Consider the following 13,806-nt stretch of genomic DNA (forward strand, 5'->3'; position numbering starts at 1 on the left):
TAAGGCCACGTTCGTTTATTCCCCAACAGTCAGGGATTGGCCTGGATTGCGGCCCGATCCCGGTATTTCAGCCCGGCGGAGTAAATTTTCCAGCCTAACTAATTTTATTTCTTCGGTTGTCCCCCGGCTGTATTTGTGCCAGCCCAGCCCAGCCCTGTATTGTAGCCCAGCCCAGCCCTTCAGTTTTCTTCTGTCCGGGCTTGAAAAATGTTTCTCTCCACGTGACCCGTGGAATTTTTCCCCGAGAACGCCACTCCCTCTACGTTCTTTCCATGGCTCGGTTTTCTGCGGATTCTTGTGGTGATCTTATGTGAAAAAGTGAGAGTTCATGTGCAATAGTGCTAGTTTCGGATCGAATTGCTAGCACCCATAGTTTAAGGTGAAATATCAAGTAGTAAAGGTCTTCATTACAACGTAAAATCCAGTAAAAATAAAATGGTTCGATACAAGTTGCATAGCTCTCAGGCTAGCACAAATTCAAAGTTTAAAGCAATAAGGAAATCTTCAGCATGGAGCCATCTTCCTTCATGAAACCACAAACAGTCATATTGACAAAGACTCGTGAACCTAAACAATTATCTTGAGCTAGAGAAGTAACCTGCAACATAAAACGTTATAGCTCGAAGGTTAATACATTTGGAATTCTACTGGCAAGATGACACTATGGTGGACATAAATGGCAACCTAACACATACGTGATCATTTGGCTGGTAGAGCTCATGATTTTTGCATAAAGCTAATTTTATACTACCATTTAACAAATCATTTTCTTTCATACTATATTAAGCGGTACCATTGATAGACATCAATAAACCTAGACACCGCCGATAGACATCAGTGACTCTTCCTATTTCATATGATCAACTTGGTTTGGGTGACCTACCCTTGCAGACTCAGACCATAGACATGGCACGGGACCTGCTAGCCGATAGTCACTTGCACCAATTGACATATTCCCTATTCACCCATCAAGTTTTATTTAAGAAGTTGGAATGATGAGATCTTCGAACAGGATCCTTGTCAGTTCGCTCAAGTTGTCTGTAACCGGGGACACGGCTAAGTACTTAGTTTTAACACGGGTTATACAAATTTACTCAGATGACCGTACTGGCATACCGCATGTATCGGCGACCCCGTTTTGCACAGTTGGCAAAGTAAACGAAGTCAAAAAGTCACGCGGAGCCGCGTGGCGTCAGTTTATGTGTCTTAGTAACCACTGCAAAAAACGAAATTGGGATACGGCAATTATCTTGAAAACCCCTTCACGAATAGGGCTATCACGTCCGGAGTTATATGGTTTTTAGGGAAAATTAGTAGGAAACGGCCCGTGGCACCACATAGTTTGTCGGAACGAGGCCATATTTGGCACGTGCGTGGGCCTTAGGATGGGAAGCAAGGCCCCAGTCGCGGATATCCAATCCGACCCACTGGCGACGGTGCTTCCATTTTCGGGGTGCCGGAACGGCCTTTTTTGTGAAGCAGCTACATGGTGTGCATTTGGGAATTGCGCGAGACCTCCGCGCAGTGGTAGGATACCTCCTACGCACCACCTATCGCATGCCATATGCACGCGTTAGCCATATGGGAATCCCCCCCCCCCCCCGCTTCCTGCGGTGTCCCGCTGAATCCGCTGGAAACTGATCGGATTTGAACTAGGGCCACACTTTCCTTCACTCAATAAATCGCGAGAAAAATGTTTTAAGGTCTACGACGTGTCATTTTATCTGCTAAATGTTTTCCGTTTAGCGCGTTGGCGGATGGGCACCCGCACGTCCGGTACGGCCATACCACATGTCCCGGCGGCACCGTTTTGCACAGTTGGCAAAGTAAACGAAGTCAAAAAAAATCGCGCGGAGCCGCGTGGCATCATTTTATGTGTCCTAGTAACCACTGCAAAAGACGGAATTGGGATACGGCAATTATCTTGAAAACCCCTTCACGAATAGGGCTATCATGTCCGGAGTTCTATGGCTTTTAGGGGAAATGAGTAGGAAACGGCCCATGGCACCACATAGGTTTGTCGGAACGAGGCCATATTTGGTACGTGCGTGGGCCTTAGGATGGGAAGCAAGGCCCCGGTCGCGGATTTCCAATTCGACCCACGGGCGACGGTGTTTCCATTTTCGGAGTACCGGAACGGCCTTTTTTGTGAAGCAGCTACATGGTGTGCATTAGGGAATTGCGCGAGACCTTCGCGCGGTGGTAGGATACCTCCTACGCACCACCTATCGCATGCCATATGCGCGCTAGCCATCTGGGAATCCCCCCGCTTCCTGCGGTGTCCCGCCGAATCCGTTGGAAACTGACCGGATTTGAACTAGGGCCATGCTTTCCTTCGCTCGATAAATCCCGGGAAAAATGTTTTTTGGTCTACGACGCGTCATTTTATGTGCTAAATGTTTTCCGTTTAGCACGTTGGCAGACGGGTCAACTTTCATTGGAGGCCGGTGAAAGGGGTAGATCTGCGGGGCTCCCATATTAGGGTTTCGTCTACCGGAGGGAATATTGAGGTAATATAGGGTAATTATTGGTACTACATGTTCCGATGACCTAACACAACACAAATGAAGAGAAAAGTCCATGGGTTAACTACCATTGGAGGCCGGTGAAAGGGGTAGATCTGCGTGACCCCAGATTAGGGTTTCTTCTACCGGAGGGAATATTGAGGTAATATAGGGTAATTATTGGTACTACATGTTCCTATGACCTAACACAACACAAAGGAAGAGAAAATTCCATGGGTCAACTGTCATTGGAGGCCGGTGAAAGGGGTAGATCTGCGGGGCTCCCAGATTAGGGTTTCGTCTACCGGAGGGAATATTGATGTAAGATAGGGTAATCATTGATACTACATGTTCCGATTACCTAATACAACACAAAGGAAGAGAAAAATCGATGGGTCAGCTGTCATCGGAGGTCAGTTAAAGGGGTAGATCTGCGGGGCTCCCAGATTAGGGTTTTGTCTACCGGAGGAAATATTAAGTTAAGATATGGTAATTTTTTTTGCACATAGCTTGGGAATGTAGAAGATTAAAACAAATTTGCATGGACCTATATTAATATATTTCATAATATAATTGACATTAAAAAATTTAAATAGAAAATAAATTGAAAAGGAAAAAAGGGGGTCTATGCCGAGGGCAGCCATCAGCATAGCCCTGGCCCTCGGCATAGCTAGGGCACGGTCAGCCCGGTCATGTGTCGATCGAGCCGGACCACGCACACGCCCAGCCACCCATCTCCAACCCCGCACCTGAGCTCTCTGCTCCTCCCCCCGCCCGCCGCCACGCTCCCCGCAGCCGGCAACCACCTCCCCGCCGCTCGCTGCCCTCCTCCCGAATCCCCTGCTCCCCATCCACCTGTGCAAGCACCTCCCCGCCGCCACCTCCACCTCCCCCGAGCTCCCCTACACCTCCCCCGATCTCCCGCGCTGCCGCCAGCAGCAGCCGCACACCACCCCAAGCCCCCGTCCGAGCTGCTCCCTCTCCTCGTCGCTGCCCCTGCAGCGCGCCGGCCTCCATCTGTCGGCCTTCTCCGTCGTCCTCCTCCTCCCCCGAGCCTGCCCCTAGCCAAAGGTATGCATGTTCCTTCTTTTTTTACCATTTTTGTATTAATTGTAATAGGATTTGTTGAATAGAATCTAAATAGAAATAGAATAGAATAGAAATCAAAATAGAAATAGGATAGAATAGAAATAAAATGGAAATGTTGAATGAAAAAAGAAATAGAATAGAATTTGTCAATTTGTTCTAATAAAGAAATGGAAATAGAAAAAGAAACAAAACTAGAAATTCAAATGTGAATTTGTTCTAATAATGTGAATTTGTCTTGATTGAAATATAAATAGGCCATGTCGTGACCGCCTCGTCATGAGCACCCCGGCGTGACGATCCTGGATCTTGACGCGCTTCTCAACGGTCGCCGACATCGACACTAGGTTGTTGGACTACTTCCTCTACAGCCGAGGGTGAGCTAAATTTCCAACTTCTTCTCCGCATTTTCTTATGTCACTAGATTCATTTTCCAAGTAAAGTTGCGTAACCTAGGTGTCATTTCCCGTCCGCGAGCGTTGCGCGGATAAATATGCATTAGTGGTCAGCATATTTTGAACCGTAACTGAAAGTGCATGGAGCACCCATGTGTGGTTTTGGTAATTAATGACAATTCCTATGGACTAATGTTTGCATTGAGTTATATTTGTAGGTGTTGTCCATAGGCAGTGCTTGAACCATTTGTTGGCTTCAAGGTTGCAATAAGAAGAAATTGATGAAGGATATCAAGTGTCAAGTATGTCTTGAAGATGAAGATGAAGTGAGCCCTCAAGTTACTTCAAGACATCAACATAATGAAGTGCAAGTTCAAGATGAGCCAACTCGAAGAGATCATAAGCTTGAAGCTTGCCATGAAGAAATGTTTGAACCATATGTTAGCTTCAAGGTTGCAAGAAGAAGAAATTGATGAAGGATATCAAGTGTCAAGTATGTCTTGAAGATGAAGATGAAGTGAGCCCTCAAGTTACTTCAAGACATCAACATGATGAAGAACGAAGAAATGAAGTGCAAGTTCAAGATGAGCCATCTCGAAGAGATCCTTTGCTTGAGTCTTGCCATCAATGAAGAAGATCAAGTCTCAAGTATGTCTTGAAGATGAAGATGAAGTGAGCTCTCAAGGTTAACTTCAAGACATCAACGAAATGAAGTGCAAGTTCAAGATAAGCCATCTCGAAGAGATCCTTTGCTTGAGTCTTGCCATCCTTATGGTGATCATGGATATGTGAAGATGCGCCGAAGAAGAAGCTCTCCCATGGTGGATTATGGGGGAGCAATCCACAAGACTTCGTCAAGCAAGCACAATCAAGAAAGGCGTTCCATCTTGTTAAGGTCAATATCGTCGTCATCGAGCTCAAGTGGAATGCGCAAGTATAAGGTTTGCTCTTGATAGTGTTTCTTTCTCACCGGTCTCATAGTGTAGTTGGAGACCGGTTTATAGTTTAGTTGCCGTACTATCAAGAGGGCTCTCGAGTGAGTAACTCGATCGTATCGTTCGGAGAGAGCTCAAACCTTTGCATCCTTGCATCATCTTTCTTGGTTGTTATTTGGACCTTATCCATGCGATGTTTTAGATCTTGTGCTTATTCTCATGACAAGCTCTAAATCATCGAAAACGGATTTCGCATAGATCACTTGTTGCGTTTTCGAGTTTGGTTCATCATCTTTCTTGGTTCTATTTGGATCTTATCCATGTGATGTTTTAGAGCTTGTGCTTATTCTCATGAGAAGCTCTAGTTCATCAAGAATGATTTTTGCATGGGCAACTTGTTGCATTTTCGAGATTGGAGGTTTTACAGGTATGCCTTTTTTAGATAGGTCAAACCTTTCATCATTTGTTTCTATCCTCCCTTGTTGGACTATGATGGTTTCCTGCATGATCTTGTAGAGCTTGTTCCTAGCTTCAAAACAAGCCCAAGATCATCAAAATCGGAGTCCGGATGCTAAAGTTATGTCCGTTTCAGTTTTGGTGTTTCTGCTGTTTTCTGGGGGGGGGGGGGGGGGGGGATAAACCGGCCCGGGGGCGGATTTTCTGGCCTGGGAGGTCCCAAACGGTCATATTTCATTGGGAGGGGGTATATAAGACCCCCTTCTTCCTTCTTGGGCTGGTTGGTTCACTCTCTCTCTCCCCTCCATTGTTGTCCTTCAAAACTTGCCCTAGTTCTTGATTCCTCCCATGATTCTTGCATATTCTTGGGGGAAAAAAGAGAGGAGATCTAGATCTACATCTTCACCAATCAAATCCTTCTCTTTGTGAGGGGAACCCACTAGATCTTGATCTTGGAGGATTTTGTGCTCTCCTCTTTGTTCTTCCTCTCTTATTCCCCCAATAGCTTTTGTAGCTTTGTTGGAATTTGAGAGAGAAGGACTTGAGCATCTTTGTGGTGTTCTTACCATTGCATTTTGTGCATCGGTTTGAGTTCTCCACGGTGATTCGTGGTGGTGAAAGCAAGAAGGTTGTTACTCTTGGGTTCTTGGAACCCTAGACAGATTCTTGGCCTTTGTGGCGATTTGTTGGGAGCCTCCAATTAAGTTGTGAAAGTGTGCCCCAACCTTTGTGTAAGGCCTGGTTTCCGCCTCGAAGGAAATCCCTTAGTGGAACCGTGACCTAGGCCTTTGTGGCGAGGGTCACAGGACATTTAGGTGAGGCGCCTTCGTGGCGTTCGGTGTGTGTTGTGAGTACCACATCTTCGAGTGAGGCCTTTGTGGCGTTGGTGTGCATCGAGCAACCACACCTCAAGATGAGCCTCTTGTGGCGTTCGGGAGCACTAAGCCACCGCATCTCTCCACCGAAGATTAGCACTCGCAAGAGTGTGAACTCCGGGATAAATCATCGTCTCCCGCGTGCCTCGGTTATCTCTATACCCGAACTCTTTACTTATGCACTTTACCTTGTGATAGCCATCGTGCTTGAAGTTATATATATCTTGCTATCACATACTTGCTTGTATTGCTTAGCATAAGTTATTGGTGCACATAGATGAACCATTGCTTAGAATAAGTTGTTGGTGCACATAGGTGAAACATAGTATATAGGCCTTGGGCTTGACAAAGTAAACGCTAGTTTTATTCCGCATTTGTTAAGCCCATCTCGTAAAAGTTTTAAATCGCCTATTCACCCCCCTCTAGGCGACATCCGTGTCCTTTCAATTGGTATCAGAGCAAGGTCTCTCATTATTAGGCTTCACCGCCTTGAGAGTAAAGATGTCGGTTAGGGGATTAGCGCACAATAACTTGTTTATATTTGATGGCACAAATTATGATCTATGAAAAATTTATGTACTTAATATTAGATACTGCAGTTTTGGAGTCTATTTCAAAAAATATTAGATGCAATGAATGCAGTTTTTTGCTTAATATTAGATGCAATGAATGCTGTGAACCTCTGTGGAGTCTATTTCTGGTTAGGGGATTAGCGCACGGTATTTCAATCAATTAGATAATCAAAAAGAGATACGATCCGAAAAAGAAACGTAGAGACAAGAAAATAAAAAACAAAAAAGGATTGGTCTTTGTAACGTAGCTTTGCTTTATTTGATTCCAACGTAGCCTCGCGTACTGTCATGAATTGACCCAACTTAACTTCGCCTTACTTGATTCTTGACACTGCGAGTATGCGACCTTTTCCCCCGAAAGTTTACCCCTGTGGAGTCTGCTCTCTTTGAGCCTTTTCTCTCCCCCAGATCCCCTCGCCGCCGCCGGCCATGGTGGCTGATGGTGGGTGGGAGAAGGGCCTGGCTTCTTCTAGGATTAGGTTTTCTCCTTTTTAGTTCTTCTCCAGCAAATAAAGAGGTGGTTAGATCCAGATTCGTCCAAATTTCTTCTCAAGATCTTCTTCTTGAAGAGGATCGACGGGAGGACCTTGCAAGCGGATCCTATGCTACCACCTCCGAGCTGAATACATGGCAAGATCTTGCCTTGGCAGGTTTTGCTCCTTTCCCCCAATCTTTTCTTGCTGCAATAAGAAGCCTATGTGGTGCTATGGGGAAGTTGTTGCTGTTCCTGGCGCGCCGTCGCGTCAACACGCTCCCTGGAGAGTTCATCAGCGGGGGATTTCAGCCGGCCTCTATGCGTCGCCCCTGCAATCCATGGCCGAATGGCGGCCCTCGACCAGGAGTACAACCTCCTCTGGAGGCCCTCTTCTACCAAGTGCTGGAGCTCGTTGTCGCTTCGCCCCCAAGTGGCTCATCCTCGGAGGCGTCGAGGCAGCCGGTGCTGGTGGTTCTTCGTCGGATTTGAGAGCATCTCGAGCTTCTTCCTCTCCGATCTCGGCGTTCTATGCCTTGAGGTCGCCGGCGAGTGGTGGAGAAGGAGCCCAAGCACTGGATTGCTTTTTTCCATGTTTTCGCTAGGGTCCTTTCTGTAATTTGCAACGTCTTTTCTTCAAATTCTAGGTTTTCTAGGGCAAGAGATGCAAAAGGGCATTGCATCAATTTCTGTACCCACCGTTTATGAAGCAGCTTCCAGGCCTTCGTGGCCTCACTTGTTAAAAAAAAGCTTAATTCTTGACACCCGCACACGCGCGGATCAGCCGTGCCGAAGAAAACGTTGGTGGCGGCCGCATTGACGTGAAGAAGCTAAGGAGTCGAATTAGCCAGCCAAATCCGATCGTGTTGTTCTTGATAATGATGAATCCCGCCCGGATGACAAAATCCAGTCGTCGCAAATTCCCACAGACGGCGCCAATTGACGAGTGATTACCTCGTCAATGCCTACGTATTGTAGACTTGGGTTTCGGGAGAGAGCGACGATGGAGATTCCGGGAGCGAGATTGGGCACACGACGTACCCAGCTTCGGGTCCCCTCGGTAGAGGATCCCTACGTGCTGCTAGCAATCTACTATATGATCATAAGTATCTTTACATGGTGCCGGCGTAGGCGGAGCTATGTTGTCTATCTGTTGGCCTCCCTCTATCGGGTGCCCTGACTGGCTTTATATATGCAACCAGCCTAGGGTTTTACAAGAGTCCTAGTCGACTACTTCTTCGGGTTGCCTTGTTTGGGCCTTCTCCATATTGGGCCGAGCCGATCCAGGTATACTAATAATGGGTACCCGAAGGGTATACCCATGTCAAGCGGACATACTCAATTTAGGTCAGAAAAGTAGAGACAAAGAAACAATATATTACCTGGCCTATTTTCATCACTTAGCAAGGATTGTTCGCATCACCTATGCATTTGGTTGCGGTGGCACCTACAACAATGCATAAAGAGAAGAACTCTATCAGCTAATCTTGGATACATTTAAAATCTTATTAAGTTCACAAGAAACAATAGCAGTAGTAATGACACGACCGTGCACTTCTCTCAATGTGTAATGCACTGGAAAGCATGATGGGGGAAGCGGAATCTATCAATTTGGTGCAATAAAAGATTAGTACCGAGGAAAATCCTGGTAATGTTCCACCAACTCGCACACGAGCATTTTCCCATTTTGCTTGAATCCATATACCAGCTTTGCATCCTAATGATTCAATCCAGACCACAACATGGTAAGGCAAGGTAATGGTCCAGATCACCACCCGTCCCATCTTGTATGGAATCTGCACATGGAGAATTTTATTATGACAAGCATGGTATGCATGTGTAATTTTGTAGTACGACAGATTCTCACCGAAGGGTCTTGGACACTCAACCCCCAATACAAAGTAAATGGGAGGGATGTTGCCATCATGGAGAAGATTGTGTACTCAGGTGTGGGAAGGTAGTGAACTATACCCAAGTGAAAAGAGGCAAATATAGACATCACTACCATAGCTTGCCATGCTCCCAGGCCAGCAACAAACATAGACATCAGTGCTGTGTCAGGGAATTTAGCTGATACCAACCCCATGGACATTATGAGTAGAGAGAAAGTGAAGTATATCACACAGTAGTATGCGTGATTCCTGTTGGTCCAGTTGATGGCTTTTAATACATCTCCAGTTCCACCCCAGCACAGAATCAAACTACCCAGGCCACATAGTATCCCGTAGTCTTCTAGCCTGGTGTTCTTGGTAACCTCAAGCTTATCAGGGGTCTTATCCACTTGATACAGCTTCATGCGAACAAATGTGCCAAAGGATCGAATCCGGGCACGAAAATCCATCCCTGTAAGGATCACTTAATTAACATAATGCAACAATGTAACAAACCAAATTTGAATGAACAAATTACAGTCTACATGAAATAAACGAAATAGAGAACTTCGAACATATGAATAAAACTGTGGAATCAACATGAACAGAATTTGAGGGCAAGCTAAGACGAGCAGCCAAATGAAGCCTGATGAATCTATTCGTGTCCTGGTCTTGTTACTTCCGGGTTGAACAGATCGATTTTGGGCCACAACCCAATCAACACAAACACCAGGATAGTGGCGGCACGGCAGTGTTGCTTCAGCTAAGGCTGACGCCGGAATTGTTAACTCCTCCCGGCGTGTGACTTGTAGGTTTGGCGGCATGTTGATCAAGATGGGTTGAGCTGAAGCTATGGGCAGCCCCACATGAGGAGGGCGGATCTGTTCCAGGCCGTCAATGTGCTAGGAAAAATTTCAGCACAAAGAGGATATAGCAGTACTATCAAGCGTGAATGCACATTCTGAGTCAAATAGGTGTGAGATGCAGGACAGGACAGTACCAGCCTGAATGCAAATTCTCAGTTAAATAGAGGTGTGCAGTTTCCGAAAGGTGAGTGCACTTGCTATGAGAGCTAACTGCACTCATGCTAAGTTGAGAATTCTAGAAGAAAGGGTCTTGCATGGAGTTGATTAAGCCATATTTCTCTGAGCTGTCATTTACGTTACCTATAGAAAAGGCCAAGATTAGCTCCTGGGAGAGAACCTTCTTACACCCGGCCTCTAGCAGCGCTTGGGGAACGATGTAAGTGGAAACAAAGTCCACCGCGGGCAGGTGTTACCAGCGCTGCTTATGCCCTCATCATGGTCATAGCATGCACGGTGGCGTGGCTGCGGCACCTAGTCGAACACCTGGTGGGCATGTAGGGGAGTGCAGTTGGCTGCGGTGGGAAGGACAAAAGCCGCAGGTCGCGCGGACGGTGGAAGCCAAGTGAGAGACCAGATTGTCGACGCGAGTTCGCTTGGGGGCGATTACCACTTTACCAGTGCGGCCCGACGCGGCTCTGGTGGGCGGAGACGCCACCGATGGCGCGTCGCCGTCGTGTCCGCAGCAGCACGCTGTCGAACACTAGGTGGGCATGGCGGCCGTAAAATCGACATCGCGGGCTGTCACGTACGCGCCTTCGCCGACCGGCGGAGTGGTTCCGCACCTCGTCTCCAACAAACACGCTGGCTAGGGATTGCGTACCTGCACATCGGCGAACGAATGAGCCGCGTAGCGCGCCTCCGTTTTACTCATGTCAGATCTGAGAGCAATATGTCTAATACACCCCTTATTTTTCTGCCCCTTAATACACTCTGCTAAGGCTTTTCCCTGCTAGTGATATATTTCTTAAACACTTCATCATTTTTTTATGCCGACCAAAATTGCATTAATAGAAAACATAAATATCCTACAAAATACATATAATACTGAATATAGATACAAAAATACCTGAAAATAGGGAAAAAAATTAAGTAGAACCCCAAAATCCAATAACTTATAAGCTATCGCTCGACTCTATGCACTGGATACACGGAGGTCACTATTCTAACATGCAATCAATCTTTGCATCTCAATCATTAACTGCATAATTGGATTATATGAAAACTATTTCACCTATAATTTTTTTAAGTCAAATGAATTTAAAATACTCTGAAGTTCATGGAATAGTACTATGCATAAGGCAACATATGTAAGTTCAGATGGAAACTTAACACTGTATTATAAGCATCAAAATCCTCTCTATTCAGTATTTTTTTTAATCTTCGATCACTGATAGTATCGTTGGATTCTTATAAAATAGTTTCACAGTCATTATTTGTTTGGATGTCAGACTAATTCTTTAATTCTAAAGCTCATGAAAGTATAGTACTGTATGAGGCAACACACGTAAGTCCAGACTGAAACTTAACACTATTGTAAGTAACCCATCAATATATTCCAATTCACAGGACCTTCTCACATTTTCCACTAATGTACATTTACAAACGACATGAACAATCTGAACATCCAAACAGAAAAGAAAAAAAAATGAAACCCATAGAGAGATGCCATTCCAAGCTAATCACTCTGGCATCTGTTGACCACAGCACATTCTGACAGTCTTTATGCCACCATATATTTATGTATATATGGCTCTGAGACTGCCGCATGGCACAAATATATCTGTACTTAACAACCTATATTTATCGTACAAACCCGTACTGTAATTGCACACTTAACCGAGTAACTTAATTATAAGGAGAAGGAACTGAAGCTTTGCAGGTGCAGACATGTTGGCTGCTGGCTCAGGCTTATCAGTTCATCCTTTTCTTGCTCATTGCCGCTGCTGCTGTGAACCTGGGTTCCTTGTCCTGGAACTTCTGCTCAAGGTACACGTCCATGTAGTCGCCGAACGAGAAGCTCGGGTAGTCGGCGCCGGTGCTGGAGTCGTCGGCGGCGGGAATTGCAGGCGTGATGGTGGCTGCGCGTGCCGGGTTGTAGAAGGAAGCGATGGAACGGCGGTTGCCTTCGCGGATGGCCAAAACGCGGTGCCACGCGCTCTTGTACCGGCCATTGCTCATCACCTGCGATTAAGTTGCTTGCAGTGAGCAATTCTGGTTTAAATTAACATTCAAATTGCAGTGAGTGGTTCTTATCTAAAATTGGGCACAAAAACCTTCTGGATTCAGAGCTCAAATTTTTTGAGGTGGTTTCTTGGGTTGACCCATATAAATAATTTTATAGTAGCTTCTCCAGATACAAAGCAAAGAAGGTAAGGTAAGCATCATAATTCAACTGTACACTGCGACTAATTAAGTGTGTGTTAATTAACGTGAGCTTCACAAGTCCACCAAGACCAGCAATACTCAACATACCTCGATCTGGTCGCCGGTGTTGATGACGATGGCGTTCTCGACGGGCTGGACGTCGGCCCAGAGGCCGTCGCGGCCGAGCACCTGCAGTCCGCCGACGCGGTCATCCTGGAAGAGAAGGATGAGGCCGCCGGCATCGGTGTGGGCGCGCAGCCCGTCCACCATCTCCGGCCGCGGGCACGGCGGGTAGTGGCTCACCTTGGTGCCGTAGAAGGCCTCGAAGTCGCCATCCTTGGAGAAGACCTTCGTGATGTGCCCTTCCTCTAGCCCGAGAAGCTCCTCCATGACGCCCAGCATCTTCAACTTTAGCTTCTTCAGCTCCCTCCTGTACTCCATCATCGTCTCCCTGCAAGCGCACATACATGATCGAGAATTAATGACCCAGCAAATTAAGGCATCTGATGTGATCATATTGGTTGGCAGTTTGTCACACTGCCACACTTACTTGAAGGTTGGAGGGATGGATGGCCATGGCATGTCGTCCTGGAGGGTGAAGACATCCTCCCAGTCCATGCCTTCGACCTTCCTCATGGCAAGGCCTTCGCCTTCCTCGTCCACCAGGGCGGCGAGGGCCTTGACCGCGGGGTTCGACGTGTTGAACCCCTCCTCGCGAAGCTTGTAGCAGTCGTTGCACACCTTCTTCACCCTCTCCAGCAGCTCATCAGGGATGCCAGTGTTCACAAGCTGCTTCACAAAATCCTCTCATGAGTATCACGCAACATTGGCATCCTTTACTGAACATTTATCAAACAGCTATGAGTATGCCTACCTGGAAGAACCCCCACTCCTCAAACCCGGCGGCGATCTCCGCCATAGCGGCCTCCCTGTCATTGCCGTCAAGCCTGGAGAAGTCGATGACTGGAATCGCCATTGCACTCTGCAGTGTGTCGATTAGGTGGCTACCAACAATGACTCTGGAACTTGGAGAGTAGGAGAAGAAGGGAGATGGTGTTGAAGCTGTTAAGCTAAGCCCCCTTTTATAACTGTGGCAAGGTAGGTGTCAAATCTTAATTTATTCACCACAATATTCCTCCCTGTGGGAAAGCCATAGCCTCAATTAAGAGGGGTTTGAAACTTTGAATTGGTTTACAAGGCAGAGGCATCGTACCATTCTGGCCGGTGTTTACTTTGGTTCTTGCGATGCGAGTTTTGTTTTTAATTAGCGTGTGATCGATGGCCAGTTTGGGCTCTTGGGATTATAGAAACGCGTTGTACCCTGTAGGGTCAATTTAGGGGAGAGTCAGATGAGATCACGAGAAATCATTCATCGTGTGCAGCTGCAGCTGCCGCAACTCAATTATAGAC

The 13,806-nt window shown here is 46.6% G+C and overlaps 2 protein-coding genes across 3 annotated transcripts; both read right to left on the bottom strand.

Annotated features, from left to right (window-relative positions):
• Nucleotides 1-408: 408 nt before the first annotated feature.
• On the bottom strand, nt 409-10,929 carry LOC127294809 (uncharacterized). 2 transcript variants are annotated; one of them, XM_051324706.2, is made up of 5 exons: nt 10,853-10,929; nt 9,163-9,638; nt 8,930-9,091; nt 8,678-8,742; nt 409-598 (listed from the first exon to the last, which is right to left on the bottom strand). In XM_051324706.2, the coding sequence occupies exons 2-4, from the start codon at nt 9,634-9,636 to the stop codon at nt 8,719-8,721; spliced, it is 660 nt and encodes a 219-aa protein (XP_051180666.1). In that variant the 5' UTR covers nt 9,637-9,638; nt 10,853-10,929; the 3' UTR covers nt 409-598; nt 8,678-8,718. The 2 variants fall into 2 exon arrangements, with proteins under 2 accessions (XP_051180666.1, XP_071675779.1); XM_071819678.1 differs by lacking the exon at nt 10,853-10,929 and having other exon boundaries at nt 9,163-10,742.
• Nucleotides 10,930-11,548: 619 nt separating this feature from the next.
• LOC127294807 (1-aminocyclopropane-1-carboxylate oxidase) lies at nt 11,549-13,469 on the bottom strand. Its single transcript, XM_051324703.2, has 4 exons — nt 13,271-13,469; nt 12,947-13,185; nt 12,505-12,847; nt 11,549-12,213 (listed from the first exon to the last, which is right to left on the bottom strand). Exons 1-4 carry the CDS (start codon nt 13,370-13,372, stop codon nt 11,944-11,946), a joined length of 954 nt encoding a protein of 317 aa, XP_051180663.1. The 5' UTR covers nt 13,373-13,469; the 3' UTR covers nt 11,549-11,943.
• Nucleotides 13,470-13,806: the final 337 nt, after the last annotated feature.

Source organism: Lolium perenne, chromosome 4 (genome assembly GCF_019359855.2).
Source record: "Lolium perenne isolate Kyuss_39 chromosome 4, Kyuss_2.0, whole genome shotgun sequence".
Lineage (NCBI taxonomy): Eukaryota > Viridiplantae > Streptophyta > Magnoliopsida > Poales > Poaceae > Lolium > Lolium perenne.

Bases quoted from the DNA above. Each gene is read 5' to 3' on its own strand.
- LOC127294809 (XM_051324706.2), bottom strand. From the start codon at position 9,636: ATGGATTTTCGTGCCCGGATTCGATCCTTTGGCACATTTGTTCGCATG. The intron at 9,092-9,162 runs GTGAGAATCTGT...CTCCATGTGCAG, and splicing joins TGAGTGTCCAAGACCCTTCG to ATTCCATACAAGATGGGACG. The intron at 8,743-8,929 runs GTACTAATCTTT...GCATTGTTGTAG, and splicing joins CATTACCAGGATTTTCCTCG to GTGCCACCGCAACCAAATGC.
- LOC127294807 (XM_051324703.2), bottom strand. From the start codon at position 13,372: ATGGCGATTCCAGTCATCGACTTCTCCAGGCTTGACGGCAATGACAGG. The intron at 13,186-13,270 runs GTAGGCATACTC...TTTGTGAAGCAG, and splicing joins AGGAGTGGGGGTTCTTCCAG to CTTGTGAACACTGGCATCCC. The intron at 12,848-12,946 runs GTAAGTGTGGCA...GTGCGCTTGCAG, and splicing joins TCCATCCCTCCAACCTTCAA to GGAGACGATGATGGAGTACA.